Consider the following 15,545-nt stretch of genomic DNA (forward strand, 5'->3'; position numbering starts at 1 on the left):
CTATGATGATCCTTCTTGAGTGTTCTTCAGAGACCAGCTACAGTTCTTAGCTGCCTGAGTTTTACCTCACTTTTAACCATTTGACAATTTTCAACCATGATAACAAGGTCACAGACCCTAGAGCTGATGATCCTGCTTTTCAAATTTCACATATTTTACATGAATTTCCAGTACAATGAAAGACTAATAACTCAGTCTCTTTAAACCCATCATCATCATTATCATATTCGATCACCAAACAACACACGCTGGCCATGTCAACATTGACTGTTTTTGAGTGGTTGCCAAGGCATATGAATGTAGGAGGAGAGGAAGATAATAGAGTAATTGACTTGAAGGGGGCAATATGTAAGGTGGTGGGGATGGGAAATAATGGACACTGTTTATTCAGTCAAATGCCTTCACTTGAAAGTTACTACTAGTACTGTGAACACCAATGGAGACATGATAGAAATGCTTCTCTTCATTGGAGACTATAAGTTAGTAGAACAGTAATGATCAGGTTGCACTTTGCTTGTGTTTCTGTTTGTTTACTGTCAGCCCCAACAAGTGGATGAGTTGTGTTATCCCAGGTACCTGTACAGAGTGCTAGTGCATGAGAATCAAAATCAATTTATGTTAACTTTTGATAACGTTATGTTTATGTGAATGGTACACTGTGATATACTTTTTGAACAGGTCTTGAGAAAAAGATGGCGATTACAGAATAAAAAATATAGGGTATTTTTAAAAAGATATGTTATATTTACATAACAAATGAAGTTACAAGAAAGACAGTCATGCTGGTGAATGTTCCCCAGGTAGCTATACATACACTTGATATAATATTTATTTTGCTTATGGGTAAACAGTTATGTGGGATGGTCAAGGTAAATGGAACACTCTGTGTGTTGGATATGTAATAAGAAGTTTTATGATTAATCACGCTTTTATGTCTATGAATGCATATTAGTCATGATAGCTATGTATTTTCCATTTCATGCTAATAAGCTGGAGAAGATGGCCAAGTTAAAGTGTGGTCACGTAGTGGAATGCTTAGGTCAACTGTCATGCATACTGACTGCCCCGTTTACTGCGCCTTGTGGAGTCCAGATTCAAATCAGATTTTATACACCTCAGGCAAGAACTTAACCATTAAACCACTGGCACCAAACAACAAGCCCCTCAAGGTAAGTTTATGAGCCAATCATTTTACAGGGACTTTAAATTTTTCCCCACTACCTAGTGTTTCCTGTTTTTTATATGGAAACTTCTAAATATTATGTAACAGCACAAAAGAGTTTGGTCTTTTCTTCATCTCTCATTTCACCTTAGACTTTAAAGATGATGAGAACACAATAATATATCCACAGCAGCAGAATAATGATACTATTATGTACAGCAAAGGGATTTGTGCATACCATTAATGAAATAGGAACAGTAGAATGGCAGCCATTTGTAAAATAATTACGTTTCTTTTTCAATAGAACTGGGTGGATGTGAAGTAGGAATAACTAAGTGCTGGAGGAAAGAAAAATCAGTCAGTATCCTGTTTCAGTGAGAACTGGGTAATACTAATAGAACCACTTGTGGCACTATCAACATCACACCCTACAAAATGAATAATTTCTTTATTAATTCTGGTAACAAAGGACACCCAGCTCAACAAAATGACAACTATAAATCAGACATTAATAAATATTTAGAAAAAAACAAAGTTATTCGTACTGCACAACAAATCTGCAGCATCTATATTCAAGTGGACACAAATTGCTGTCACTTATATTGCTGTAGCTGTACCAAAATTCAGCAACTCAAAATCAGAAGACTTGTACAGTCTATTAAATTTTGTTGTTAAAATGATTGTGGACATTATACTACAATCATTTGGCATGCTAATAAATTGGATTTTTATGAGTTGGTCTTTTCCAGACTGCTTAAAGGAGACAAGTTATTTGTTGATGACTACTGTCCTATTTCTCTTGTACCAATACTTTTGAAAAAAGAAGAACATTGCATGTACCAACAAATTTGCAAACATTTCACCTGCAATAGAACACTGACAAGCACTCAGTATGACTTCAGGGAAAACTCATCTACACTGAAAGCTGTTGAAAATGTTGTTTCAATAATACTCACTGCCTTTGAAGCAAAGTCATATGTTGATGCTCTACTGATTAACATGAGCAATGCATTTGACTCTGTGAACAACTGGACTGTAATAGATAAACTGAGGTGCTATGACATCAGAGATACAGAACTCACTCTTATAGGATTGTATCTTAATAATAGGAAGCAGAAGGTACACTTTAATAGCATGAGCTCTTGTTTCTTAGATGTTTCAGGAGGTGTGCCTCAAGGTTCCATACTGGGATCCTTATTGTTTATAATATACACTCCTGGAAATTGAAATAAGAACACCGTGAATTCATTGTCCCAGGAAGGAGAAACTTTATTGACACATTCCTGGGGTCAGATACATCACATGATCACACTGACAGAACCACAGGCACATAGACATAGGCAACAGAGCATGCACAATGTCGGCACTAGTACAGTGTATATCCACCTTTCGCAGCAATGCAGGCTGCTATTCTCCCATGGAGACGATTGTAAAGATGCTGAATGTAGTCCTGTGGAACGGCTTGCCATGCCATTTCCACCTGGCGCCTCAGTTGGACCAGCGTTCGTGCTGGACGTGCAGACCGCGTGAGATGACGCTTCATCCAGTCCCAAACATGCTCAATGGGGGACAGATCCGGAGATCTTGCTGGCCAGGGTAGTTGACTTACACCTTCTAGAGCACGTTGGGTGGCACGGGATACATGCGGACGTGCATTGTCCTGTTGGAACAGCAAGTTCCCTTGCCGGTCTAGGAATGGTAGAACGATGGGTTCGATGACGGTTTGGATGTACCGTGCACTATTCAGTGTCCCCTCGATGATCACCAGTGGTGTACGGCCAGTGTAGGAGATCGCTCCTCACACCATGATGCCGGGTGTTGGCCCTGTGTGCCTCGGTCGTATGCAGTCCTGATTGTGGCGCTCACCTGCATGGCGCCAAACACGCGTACGACCATCATTGGCACCAAGGCAGAAGCGACTCTCATCGCTGAAGACGACACATCTCCATTCGTCCCTCCATTCACGCCTGTCGCGACACCACTGGAGGCGGGCTGCACGATGTTGGGGCGTGAGCGGAAGACGACCTAACGGTGTGCGGGACCATAGCCCAGCTTCATGGAGACGGTTGCGAATGGTCCTCGCCGATACCCCAGGAGCAACAGTGTCCCTAATTTGCTGGGAAGTGGCGGTGCGGTCCCCTACGGCACTGCGTAGGATCCTACGGTCTTGGCGTGCATCCGTGCATCGCTGCGGTCCGGTCCCAGGTCGACGGGCACGTGCACCTTCCGCCGACCACTGGCGACAACATCGATGTACTGTGGAGACCTCACGCCCCACGTGTTGAGCAATTCGGCGGTACGTCCACCCGGCCTCCCGCATGCCCACTATACGCCCTCGCTCAAAGTCCGTCAACTGCACATACGGTTCACGTCCACGCTGTCGCGGCATGCTACCAGTGTTAAAGACTGCGATGGAGCTCCGTATGCCACGGCAAACTGGCTGACACTGACGGCGGCGGTGCACAAATGCTGCGCAGCTAGCGCCATTCGACGGCCAACACCGCGGTTCCTGGTGTGTCCGTTGTGCCGTGCGTGTGATCATTGCTTGTACAGCCCTCTCGCAGTGTCCGGAGCAAGTATGGTGGGTCTGACACACCGGTGTCAATGTGTTCTTTTTTCCATTTCCAGGAGTGTATATTAATGACCTACCTAGTATCGTGCCGTGTAAATCTGTTCTGTATGCTGATGAAACCACTTTCATTGCAAGTGGAAACAATGTAGAGGGCCTAAGGGAACAAAGCAAAGCCATCCTCAGAATTTCTAGTACCTAGTTTAAAGAAAATGAATTAACTGTAAACCTGAATTAAACTGAAAATATAATTTTTAGTTTACACAATACCAACAATTGTATTTCTATTAATCTTCTGGGTGTCCACTTGGATTCCAAAATAACCTGGAAACTCCACACAGATTTTATATGCCCTAAATTATCTAGAGTAATGTTAATATGCTTTTTACAGAAATTTTGAACATTTGTGAGTGAAAACATGATACTCAGCTCCTATTATGCATTTCCTGATGCCACATAACATGCTGCTTTGGGGCAACTTCCAAGTATTTTCAAAAACGATGTACCTTGTAGGCTGCTTTTCAAGAAAGTAGGTGATAGTCACAACAGTCCACACAAACCAAGAGAGCTACACATTAAGGCAATAATTTAATTGTCACAATATATGTCACAACGAAAAGATTGACCAACCCTTTACAAGAGTTACCAAAACTCACAACAACTGTAAATACCTTTGAGTAAGACTGTTCAAGCACTGCTACCAGAAGCACACACTATCTCATTTAAATTGTTCAGAAATGTTCTGCAAAACTGACACAAAAAGAAGGCTTTGTATGCCATAGAGGAATATTTTGTATGTGCAAAAGAAGATCTAAAATTTTAACTTAAACTCCTTCTACGTTTGTGGGCAAATCTACATGAGCTAATCTGCCAGGAAGTTTCATATCAGCGCACACTCCGCTGCAGAGTGAAAAATCTCATTCTGGAAAAATCCCCCAGGTTGTGGCTAAGCCATGTCTCCGCAATATCCTTTCTTTCAGGAGTGCTAGTTCTGCAAGGTTCGCAGGAGAGATTCTGTAAAGTTTGGAAGGTAGGAGACGAGGTACTGGCAGAAGTACAGCTGTGGGGACCGGGCGTGAGTCGTGCTTGGGTAGCTCAGTTGGTAAAGCACTTGCCCGCGAACGGCAAAGTTCCCGAGTTCGAGTCTCGGTCCAGCACACAGTTTTAATTTGCCAGGAAGTTTTATAAATAAATTATTCACATGATGCAAAGGTCTAAGGACCTAAATCCATATATATTATAAAAATGTATGTACGTATTTATGTTCCACATGAATTCATAAACTACTGGACCAGTTTCAACCAAATTTGGTATACATGTCACTTATTGTCTGGAAAGAGTTGCTATGGGCTTGAGAATCACTGACCTATCAAAGGGGTTGTGGGTGAGATAGAAGTGTTGCCTGTGAGACATGGATACTCAGACTTTAGACTTTATTCGTCTAGTATCTGAGAATAAGAGCACTCAGTGACTCGCAATGAAGTTTACACATAATTTCAAACTTTAAACTTTTTCTTACTGAAAACCTCCATGAGAAGATAAAAAGGAAAAAGCTTATTGCTCACTATATTTTTGCAATACATGAAATAAAACTGCTGCATTAGGCTTAATGATCTCACTTATTACTTCTTTACTACAAACTGTACTTGTGACACACTTTGACAATAGTATTCACATACACCACTGAATATACCTCGAAAACTATATTGTTGTCCATCGCATAGTTCATATGACATCATAAACAGTTGAGATGCATTAAATGCCGCCACATCATGCATGACATTTAAGTTTACTGCTTCTTTATTACTAACACTATTTGCAACACATTTCACAGCCAGTATCCACACATGTAACTGAATCTACCTTCAAAATACAGATCAGGAGATATGACATTATAAACAATAAACTTTGTGAAAACAAAACTGCAGGATGAAATTGGTTGGAGATACAGGCAAAATGTGCCATAAATTTGTGTGAAGTATACTAAATGTATGTGAAATATGTGTGACTGATAGTTTGCTGGAAAAGCAGTTGGTAAAAAACCCCACTGAAACCATGGATCAGTTTCAACCAAACTGCTACATGTGTAACTTACTATATGGAAAGAAATAATGCGGGGGTAAAAATCAGCAACCTACTATTGGGGTGCGGGTGATAATGTGGAGGGAGAAGGTGTGGGAAGAGATGGCCGGGCAAAGAGGGGGTGGGGGGTGGAGGAGGACATGGACACATTCTGAAGGAGGAGAAGATGGACAGAGAGAGAGAGGGAGGAGGAGGAGATGGACAGAGGAAGGAAAGAGGAGATGGACAGAGAGAGGTTGGAGGATGGAATGGACCGAAAGAGGGTGGAGGAGATAGACAGAGAGAAGAGAAGGAGGAAATGAACAGAGATAGGGAAGAATTCATAGGCAAAGAGAGAGGGGGCAGGAGGTTATGAGCAGAGAAATGCAGGAGAAAATAAAAAGAGTGAGGAGGAGATAGAGGTGGCAGAAGAAGATGGACTCAGAAAGGGAGGAGGAAATGGACAGAGGAGGAAGTAGCAGATGGGCCGAGAGGGAAGGAATAGATGGACAGAGAGAGCGGGGAGGAGCAGATGGACATAGAGAGGGTGAGTAGCAGCTGGGCAGAGAGAGGGGTAGGAGGAGATAGAAAGAGAGTGGGTGCTGGAGGTGGTGGTCAGAGAGAGAGGGGAAGAAGGAGATGGACAGAGAGGAAGATAGAGGAGATGGGCAGAGAGACACAGGGTAGGAGTAGACGGCCTAATAGACTTGGAGTAAATATGTAACCAAGTGATGCCATGTGCTAGTTGATAATACAAATGGACAAAGGTCAAAAAAGTGTGAAGATGATAGGTGTAAAAAGAAAGAGAATTTCCTTTTTTTTGTGTGTAAAATTTATGAGTTTTGTAGGTAGTGGTATTACTGGCCATAGTCAGTAACCAGTGTGCTCCAAAATTGGCACTGACTTATAGAATAAACAACTGTAAAGACAGTATGTGAAGTTTATCTTGAATTTTCCACTCATCTCACTGTCTTGGTTTAGCAAAAAAGCCACTATGCCTAGCATAGTGAAAACATTCAATAACGTAGATACATGAGAATGAACTCCTTAATAAATAGTCTTCCTGACCATGATGGTCAAATGGCAGCAACAAAACAACAAGAAGGATAAAGCACAGTTCACAGAGTTATAACTAATGACTCAGTCACGTTATCCAGGGAGAATTTACTTGGTGAAGAATGTGAAGAAATTTACTAAGATCACAGAATAAATAAGATATTTAATTATTTCCTAACAACACAATGAACTCAGTTTTCCTTTACAGTGGTTCAGAGACAAATAAATTTTGAGTTGAGAGAAAGGAGGCTAACATATCAGATTGTAATATCTTGTGCCAAGAAGAGAAAGCCTTGTTTAATGCAAAGGAATTGCTTTAAATACTGCAATCTTCCTCTCTGTGTCATAACAAAAAGATACTTTAAAAAATTTAAAATTCCAAGAAAAAGGCAATGCAGTTTACAGATTGTTACACACAAAATGATTAAATTGCTAAATAAATTATGCAGTATTCAGCTCCCCAATGACAGTGGCTGCAAAACAGATGATGTTAGAATCATTTCACTACTCACCAAATTCACTGAATTATTTCTGTCAGTACCAGGAAACATAGGGCAATAAAAGCCCTTCAGGTGTATTTAGATAGGTACTGCATACTGTGCTAGTGAACTTCAGTTTTGGCAACTCAAGCATTAAACAGATTGTAGAAATCATTAGATAACTGAAAAGCAGCAACTATTCTAAATATGATGGAATTTTTAAAATACTCATATGAATGCTATGCCTGTTGCCAAAATTAGGAGATAGGGACATGCTAGGCACAGCGTACATCTGGACAAGAGAGTGAAGGCTTCTTCCAGAGAATATATGGAGGACCACTGTCCCTTTGGTAAGAGACGTAATGTAACAGGTCACTTTGCTAATGTGAAGTGTTGCACGACATGTACTGAATCACCTAATGATGATTGGCACCATGAATGTTTATTTTAGTAAAGAGTTTAGCATGGTTTGCTTTGTGGAAATTTGCTTTCTTGTTTTTAGATGTAATCTGTTGTGGAATGGACACAGGTCTCTGCAAGCCAGGATGATGCTAGCTACTTTATCATGCTCCATAACACCTGCTGCCTGGCAGTTTATACCATGTCATTGGATCCTGCCTTGGAGATACTGCGTGCTCAAGAAGTAGGTCATCAGTGATAATTGCAGTGATGTCACTATCCGGAGAGTCCTAGAGGTCATTCATCAGCTGTCATTTGAGAGAGAATGAACATCAGTTACTATCAAGTGAACTGATATTGAGCATATGCACTACTGCTCATTTTTCATAAAATACTGTATGAACTGTTTAAATATTGTAATGAAAAGGTCAGTGTATTGATATTAATGAAGAAAAGCCTTTGCAATATTTGTTGGAAAGTTGAGTTTTGCAAGAGACCATTTCAGCATCCCAGCACAGAAGAAGTTGCAGAAGGAGAATAAGTTTACATTGATGAAGACATCCACAGTTATTCTGGCCTTTGCAGTTAAAACATAAGAAGTCAGAATTATTAATTAACAGTGACTGGAAACGTATCCATGAGTATATCACATCACATAACATATGAAAAACACCTCACTGGTGTCAGATTGTTACCTTTTATAGTTTAGAATCAGGATTCAGGCACCCTGTTGTGAAAGAAATTAAAATAGAAGAGCCCCATTAAATGTTTAAGAATGAACAGCAAAGTAAAGTTACCTTATTTCATCAGAATATTAGGGCACTAAGTATTAACTAAGGTCTTGTCTGTTTCAAAATTTAGAGAGCTCTGAAAAAGTAGACACCCTCTGCCTATCTGAGTACAACATAACCACAGGCTAGAGAAGCTAAATATAAAAGATTACAACATGGTATATTACTCATGCGGAACTAATATGGAAAATGGAGTTGTTACATATATTAAGACAGATCACAAGATTGGTTGGTTGGTTGATTGATTGGTTGGTTGGTTGGTTGATTGATTTGGGGGAGGGGATCAAACAGTAAGGTCATTGGTCCCATCATATTAGGGAAGGATGAGGAAGGAAGTTGGCTGTGCCCTTTCAAAGGAAGCATCACGGCATTTGCCTGAAGCAATTTAGGGAAATCATGGAAAACCTGTCCGTCCCCGTTAGCTGAGTGGTCAGCGCGACAGAATGTCAATCCTAAGGGCCCGGGTTCAATTCATGGCTGCGTCAGAGATTTTCTCCAGTCAGAGACTGGGTGTTGTGTTGTCCTAATCATCATCATTTCATCCCCATCGACACACAAGTCATCAAAGTGGCATCAAATCAAAAGACTTGCACCCGGCGAACAGTCTACCCAACGGGAGGCCCTAGTCACACGACATTTACATTTATGGAAAACCTAAATCAGGATGGCCAGGTGCACGTTTAAACCATCATCTTTCCGAAACTGAGTCCTGTATGCTAACCACTACACCACCTCTCCTGGAACACAAGGTCAAAAAGATTGAAGCTAGTAAACTTTTGTAGTGATCAGCACATGGAAGTAAGTGTTTATTAATTAATACTGAAAAGTTGTCCACTTTTAATTGCAACTGCATATTGATCCCCACAGGCAAATTTTCAACTGTTTGTAAGGCATGTGGGTTCCTTAGTGTGCTATCTGTCGGACAGCAACATGCACTTAATCTGTGGTGATTTCAGTGTAGATTCTCTAAAGGATTGTGATAGGAAAAATGATCTGGAAATCATATTTGGATCCTAAAATTTGATCTCACAATTGGTAATCCCATTTCCACATGGGTGGATGAAGGCAGTAGAACTCTGATTGATAATAATTTATAAATTTATAAATGATAGAGCACAGCAATCAGATGTCCTTTTTTTGCAGGTGTTATTATGCAAATCCAGATTTCGGCTAGTGCCTAGCCATTATCAGTGCACTAGTTTTTAATCTTGATGCACGTTAGTTTCCTGTTGTTCAGACATCATTGATGAAGCTCAAAGCAAGAAAATAACTTTATGCCACATAACAAGAGCTCTCTATGATCATGATGCACAGTTAATTAGAGTAAATAAGATAGTGTCTTACAGAATAGAAACTCAATGGAAATCAGTTAGAATAATTTACTCTAGAATTAAAATAATAAAAATAATAATGTACACAAGCCAGTCATTGATTTAAAGTACAGGAGACTCGTCAATATAGATAATGTACCAGAGACACATACAACGTGTCAAACAAAGAACAAAAACAATCTTATTTTACAAAAATCATCACAGATTTGTTTCATTACTCTACAAAGAAATCTTCATCATCATTTAAAAATTCTGTGTGTAAATAATAAGATTATTGCATTAGGATGCTACATAATCTTATCTTCAGTAAACCTTGTTTCACGCTGTGAAAGCTTTTCATTTTTAATTTATTATAAATTTTCATAGCCAAGTATTGAGGAGTCAGGAGCAGAGTTTTAGCCTATGATATGGCAACGTGAAATTACCTTTGTTTCTTGTTTCACACATATGTTGAAAATGGTTTTCTACAGATAATTCTGGATACGTATGGATAAAGACAAACAGTTCATAAATTTAAATACACTGATGGAAAAAAAAATCACAACAGCCGAAATATATTAATGTATATTAATGAAATTTCAGGAATACATTTATCTATGTGACATATTTAAGTATTAACATATGGTACACTAATACCCAGCGTAACCACAAGAATGTTGAATACAAACATGCATGTGTTGTGTTCTACAGGTGCCATATGTCAGTTTGTGAGCTGACGTTCCATGCCCATTGCATTTGGTCACTCATTATGCAGACAGTTAATGCTGTTTGTGGCTGAGGCTGAAGCTGTTGTCTGATGATGCCCCATATATGCTTGGTTGGAGACAGATCTGATGATCAAGCAGACCAAAGCAACATGCTGACACTGTAGAGTGTGTTGTGTTACAACAATGGTACGTGGACAAATGTTATCCTGTTGGGAAACACCCCCTGCAATGCTGTTCATGAATGGCAGCACAACACATCAAATCACCAGACTGACATGCAGATTTCCAGTCAGGGTGCATGGGATAACTATGAGAGTGCTTCTGCTGTCCTATGATATTGCACCCCAAATGGAAGTCCAGTGTGTCTAGCATGCAGACAAGTTGTTTGCAGGCCCTCGACTGGCCTTCTCCTAACCAACACACAGCCATCCTCGGCACTGAGGCAGAAGCAGATTCCATCAGAAAACACAGCAGAATGAGCTCTTATTGACATCAATGAAGTTGCAAGTGGCAGTGGTTTGTGGTCAGTGGAATGCATCTACAGGGCATCTGGCTCAGAGCTATCCTTGAAGTAACCAATTTGTAACACTTTTTTTGTATTGCTGTGGTGCGAACTGCTGCTCAAATTATTGTTACAGATGCAGTACATTGCACCAGAGCCATATGCCAAACACAATGGCCTTCCCTCTCAGTAGTGCCATTTGACCGTCCAGAGCCCGGTCTTCTTGTGACCATACATTCTCATGACTACCACTGCCAGCACTCATGTACAGCATCTACATTCCTGCCAAGTCTTTCTGCAGTATCACAGAAGGAACATTCCGCTTCTCAAAGCTTTATTACACAATCTTGTTCAAACTCAGTGAGGTGCTGATTGTGACGTCTTTGTTGGCTTAAGAGCATTCTTGACTAACATAAACTCACCATCTCCAGTCTTCAGCAAATGTAACTAACACTTGTGACCGTTACGGCATGTATTTAAACCAAACCTGATTTGCATCCTCTTAGTGGCACAACCAGCACGAATCTTATGCGACTGGTGCTAAATTTTAATAGGCATCATCTGTTGGATGTAGAAACAGCCCACCGACTTCTGTTTATGTCACAGTACTCCTTCTTGGTGTTGTGATTTTTTTTCCCATCAGTGTACTGGGAATAAAAATTGTTAGATCTCTGAATAAAGGTCGACATGACTCTCTAGGCTTAATACTACACATATTTCTAATCAGAGTTTTGTGAAGTAATAAGATTCTGTTTACATTACATGCATTCCCCAAAAGATTATTCTGTGCCTTGCAATGGCTTCAAAATAGCTGTGGTAAATAACTGTCCTCATGTTAGTGTCACTTGCATAGGGCTATATTGTCATTGTGAATTCAAAACTGTTTAGCTTGTTTGGCAAGTAGCTTATGTGCAAAGACCATAATTTTAAATTTGACAGATAGTGCTTTTCTAAGTTCCTGATTTTTATGATAATTTAAAAGTCTCTAGATTTTGATTGTTTGGTTTTAAATAATGTAAGGTGGGTTTTTTCATGTTAGTTTTAATCCATTTACATTGAACAAATGTTCTAAACTATTTAGGGCGTCAGTGACTGCTTGGGGAATTTGTTCTGTGGTCTCACTTTCAAGAACAGATATGTTGTCTTTAAATAAAACTGTGTGTGATGTTATATTTAGCTTTAAATCATTTACATAAAATAAAAAGTAGATTGGGCTTAAACTAGAACCCTGTGGGACACCCTGTGAAATAATTTTCTGTTCTTAGAGACAGTTTTTTGTAGCTGAACTTTTGCTTTCTATCTGTTAAATATGATTTGAACCATCTCAAAGCACTGTCATTTATTCTGTATCTTTCTAATTTATGTAACAGTAGAGAACATTTTACACAGTCAAAAGCCTTTGTAGGGTCATAGAAAATTCCTGTGACTTTTTGGAATTTTCCCAGAGATCAAGAAATTTTCTCAACAAATTTATTGATGGCACATATTGTACTCTTCTCTTTCTGGAATCTGAAATGATTTCATATGCTGATGTTAGATTCTGCCATGAAACTTTTGGATGTGGACTGTAACAACTTTTTGAATATTTTTGAAAATGTTGGGAGAAGACTTACTGGTCAGTAGTTCCCTATATCATCCTTTGAACCTTTCTTGAATAATAGCTTTACTACTGCATACTTTAGGGCATTGGGAAGCAACCTTGTTCAAATGACTGGATTATTTTTTCAGGTATGGGTACTGATATTTTACTAGAAACTGTTTTAATTACTCTAGTGGGTATTTCATTCTATCCAGTTGAATTTTTATTTTTAAGCGAGAATACTACCGTTTTCTACATGTTTAGCTGTAATTCATTCAAACTGAGCTAGAACTTGCCTGTTATCATGACTGAAACCAAAGGGTTGGACATTATTAGGTAACCACTTACATCATTATCTGATTTTGATACATTTACGAAAAACTCATTGAAGTATTCTGGTACTTCCGAGGGATTTGTAATGAATTTGTCACCTATCTTAATTTTGGGAATTTGTGGACTGCAGGCTATCATACCAAATCACTTTTTATGACTGGCCATACTGTGTTTGATTTATTTGTATGGTTGAGAATGAATTTTTTATGTACCATTTATTTTGCTGCCTGTACCACCCTTCTAAATGCAGTTTCATGCATTTTTTATACAGTCTATAAAATCTAAATTTGCATTACTTATCAATTTATTGTGTAACTGTCTTTCTCTACCACTTCACATTTTTGTACCAGCAGTTATCCATTTCAGTTTGCTTACCATTTTCTTGTGGCAGACTGTGCGGGGAAATATTTTGTTAAAAACATGCAAAAAACTTTCAAGAAATCTGCTATAATTTTTAGAACTTGTACTACAATGACCCACTGGCCAGTTTATTTCTTTAAGCCTACAATAAAGCAAGTTTATGTTTTCCTAACTGAAGCATCATTTGATGCACGTTTTTCTAATGGCTAGCTCATTTATTTTTGGTAGCTTCAAAAAAATGCAGAATAATCAGAAATACCTAAATCAATGCAGAATTCGTTTTGTATCATCAAATTAATAATTTTGCAGAATGCTATCTATAGTGGTTGCAGTTTGTTTACTCGCTCTTGTGGATTCTGTAAAGTTTAGCTTGAAACCAAATTCTTGAATCAGATCAATGAATTCTGTCAATTCAATGGATTCATTTATTATGTTTATTTAAAATCAGGAACTATGATAATATGTCCACAGTAGCCAGAAGGGTTGAGTCTAACATGGCATTTAGGAAAGTCTGGTATTTTATGGTGAAGATTTTGAATTGCAGGTCCAGTTGGTAAGTTAAAGAGTAGGTAGTGTTCAGAGTTATGGTTCCTCTACTGGTGGCTGCTAACTGGAAAGTGGGTCCTAAAATGTCGCATTGCATATCATTCAATCCCTGACCTTGTGCAGCAAAAATGTTTTTGGTCATAGTGGGTGACAATGACAACTATCAGTTTTGGTACTGAGTACAGCAAGTGTTCCCCTGTCTTCCAGACAAATTCAGTTTCACTTGTTAAGACCTGCCTGGGCAGTTACTTGCAGTATTCTTTGAATGAAACAGCATATTCACATGACTCGGGTACAGTGGCTTGGCACAGCAGTGACTTCACGGTAGGAAGTGGTACTTCCTCAAATCCCTCATCACCTTAAATGACTGAATTAACCTAGAAAACATTCATTATAAAGAATCTTCAACCTTAAAGTTACTTGCCAAGGTGTTTCACACATATATTCACTAATTTTCACTTACTAACAGCTTATGATATATCTGTTCATCTCCTTCTATACCAGCTCCATTTTAAACAAAACAATTGATTTGAATTATACAAGCTATTTTTGTTTTAATAGTTCTCTGACCTACTAAATATATGCAGATGTTCACCGGGAACCTTTCTTATGTAAATAACACAACAAAAATAAACCATAATACATAACTGATAAGTAATTACACACATTCAGCTCATGAGAGCTCCTCATTTTCTCCGAGTGTATAGCTGTGTGGGAATAATCTGAGGTACACTGTACCTCACTGGCTTATGTCTACCTTTCCTTCTTCTGCTTTCTTTACCCATTAACTTCCCCCTTTGAAAGGAGCTGCTGGCAGTTGAGTCAGTGCTTCTGGTTCACCATAAACTGGACAGATTCTATTCATGGATAACTGTGGTTCAGGTGGGGAGTTCTATCTTAACTTTAAACTTTTGACTACCTGATAGGATCCTAGGTACCACAGAATGAAATTGTTTGTTTTCCCCTTCAGAATGTGTGGGTTAGGTAACATAACCCACTGCCTGACATGATCCCTGGGGGTAATTTAGCTTTCTTGTTGTAAGTGTTTTCCTGTCTTTCTAGAGTCTTTGTGTTCATTTTCTCCTTTTTTTTTAAGTCTTGAACAGAGGATACATCCTCCATTGGAATAGATTGACATAATTAAAAAAATGATATTTTGCCACCAAAAACAGCCTCATAGAGTGGAAGACCTGTGTTTTCATTCATTTTTGAGTTTTATGCACTCGTGACAGATGGTAATAGTATCTCCCAATGATCATGCCTACTATTCACGTAATAACTTAGCATTTTGCTAAGTGTCCTGTCTACTCTCTCTGTTCTACTATTCGTTTGCGGGTGAAGAGTACTTGTTTGTAACTTCTTAATGCACCGTAGCTCTACCACACACACACAGTATTAACTGGCAGATTAGCACCTACATTGATCCAGGCCAGCCTTTCTGTACCTTTTGGTATTGTACCCCACGAGTCAAGTCTAAGAGACCATGTATACAGTTTTTATGGGCTTGCACAATGCCTTGAATGTTCCTTGTGATAATTCAGCTCTTGGAACAGTAAAACCAAGACAGAACTATGTCCCATCCAGCTCTACCATGCCTTGCCGCATATTGACTTTAGTGTGATGTTTATTCGGGAAGTCCAGACCTGCAATGATGTCGTAACTAACGCCCA

General features: G+C 39.1%; 1 protein-coding gene across 3 annotated transcripts in view; it reads left to right on the plus strand.

Annotated features, from left to right (window-relative positions):
• Positions 1 to 15,545, plus strand: part of LOC126162193 (intraflagellar transport protein 80 homolog) — a 432,276-nt gene that overhangs the window by 53,311 nt on the left and 363,420 nt on the right. For all 3 annotated transcript variants that reach the window (XR_007535032.1, XM_049918521.1, XM_049918522.1), the window contains exon 4: positions 991 to 1,169. Coding sequence is in view for 2 of the 3 variants with exons in the window: in XM_049918521.1 (XP_049774478.1) it covers positions 991 to 1,169 (179 nt within the window). In the remaining variant the exon portion in view is untranslated. The remainder of the gene's footprint in view (positions 1 to 990; positions 1,170 to 15,545) is intronic.

Source organism: Schistocerca cancellata, chromosome 2, assembly GCF_023864275.1.
Source record: "Schistocerca cancellata isolate TAMUIC-IGC-003103 chromosome 2, iqSchCanc2.1, whole genome shotgun sequence".
NCBI classification, from domain to species: domain Eukaryota; kingdom Metazoa; phylum Arthropoda; class Insecta; order Orthoptera; family Acrididae; genus Schistocerca; species Schistocerca cancellata.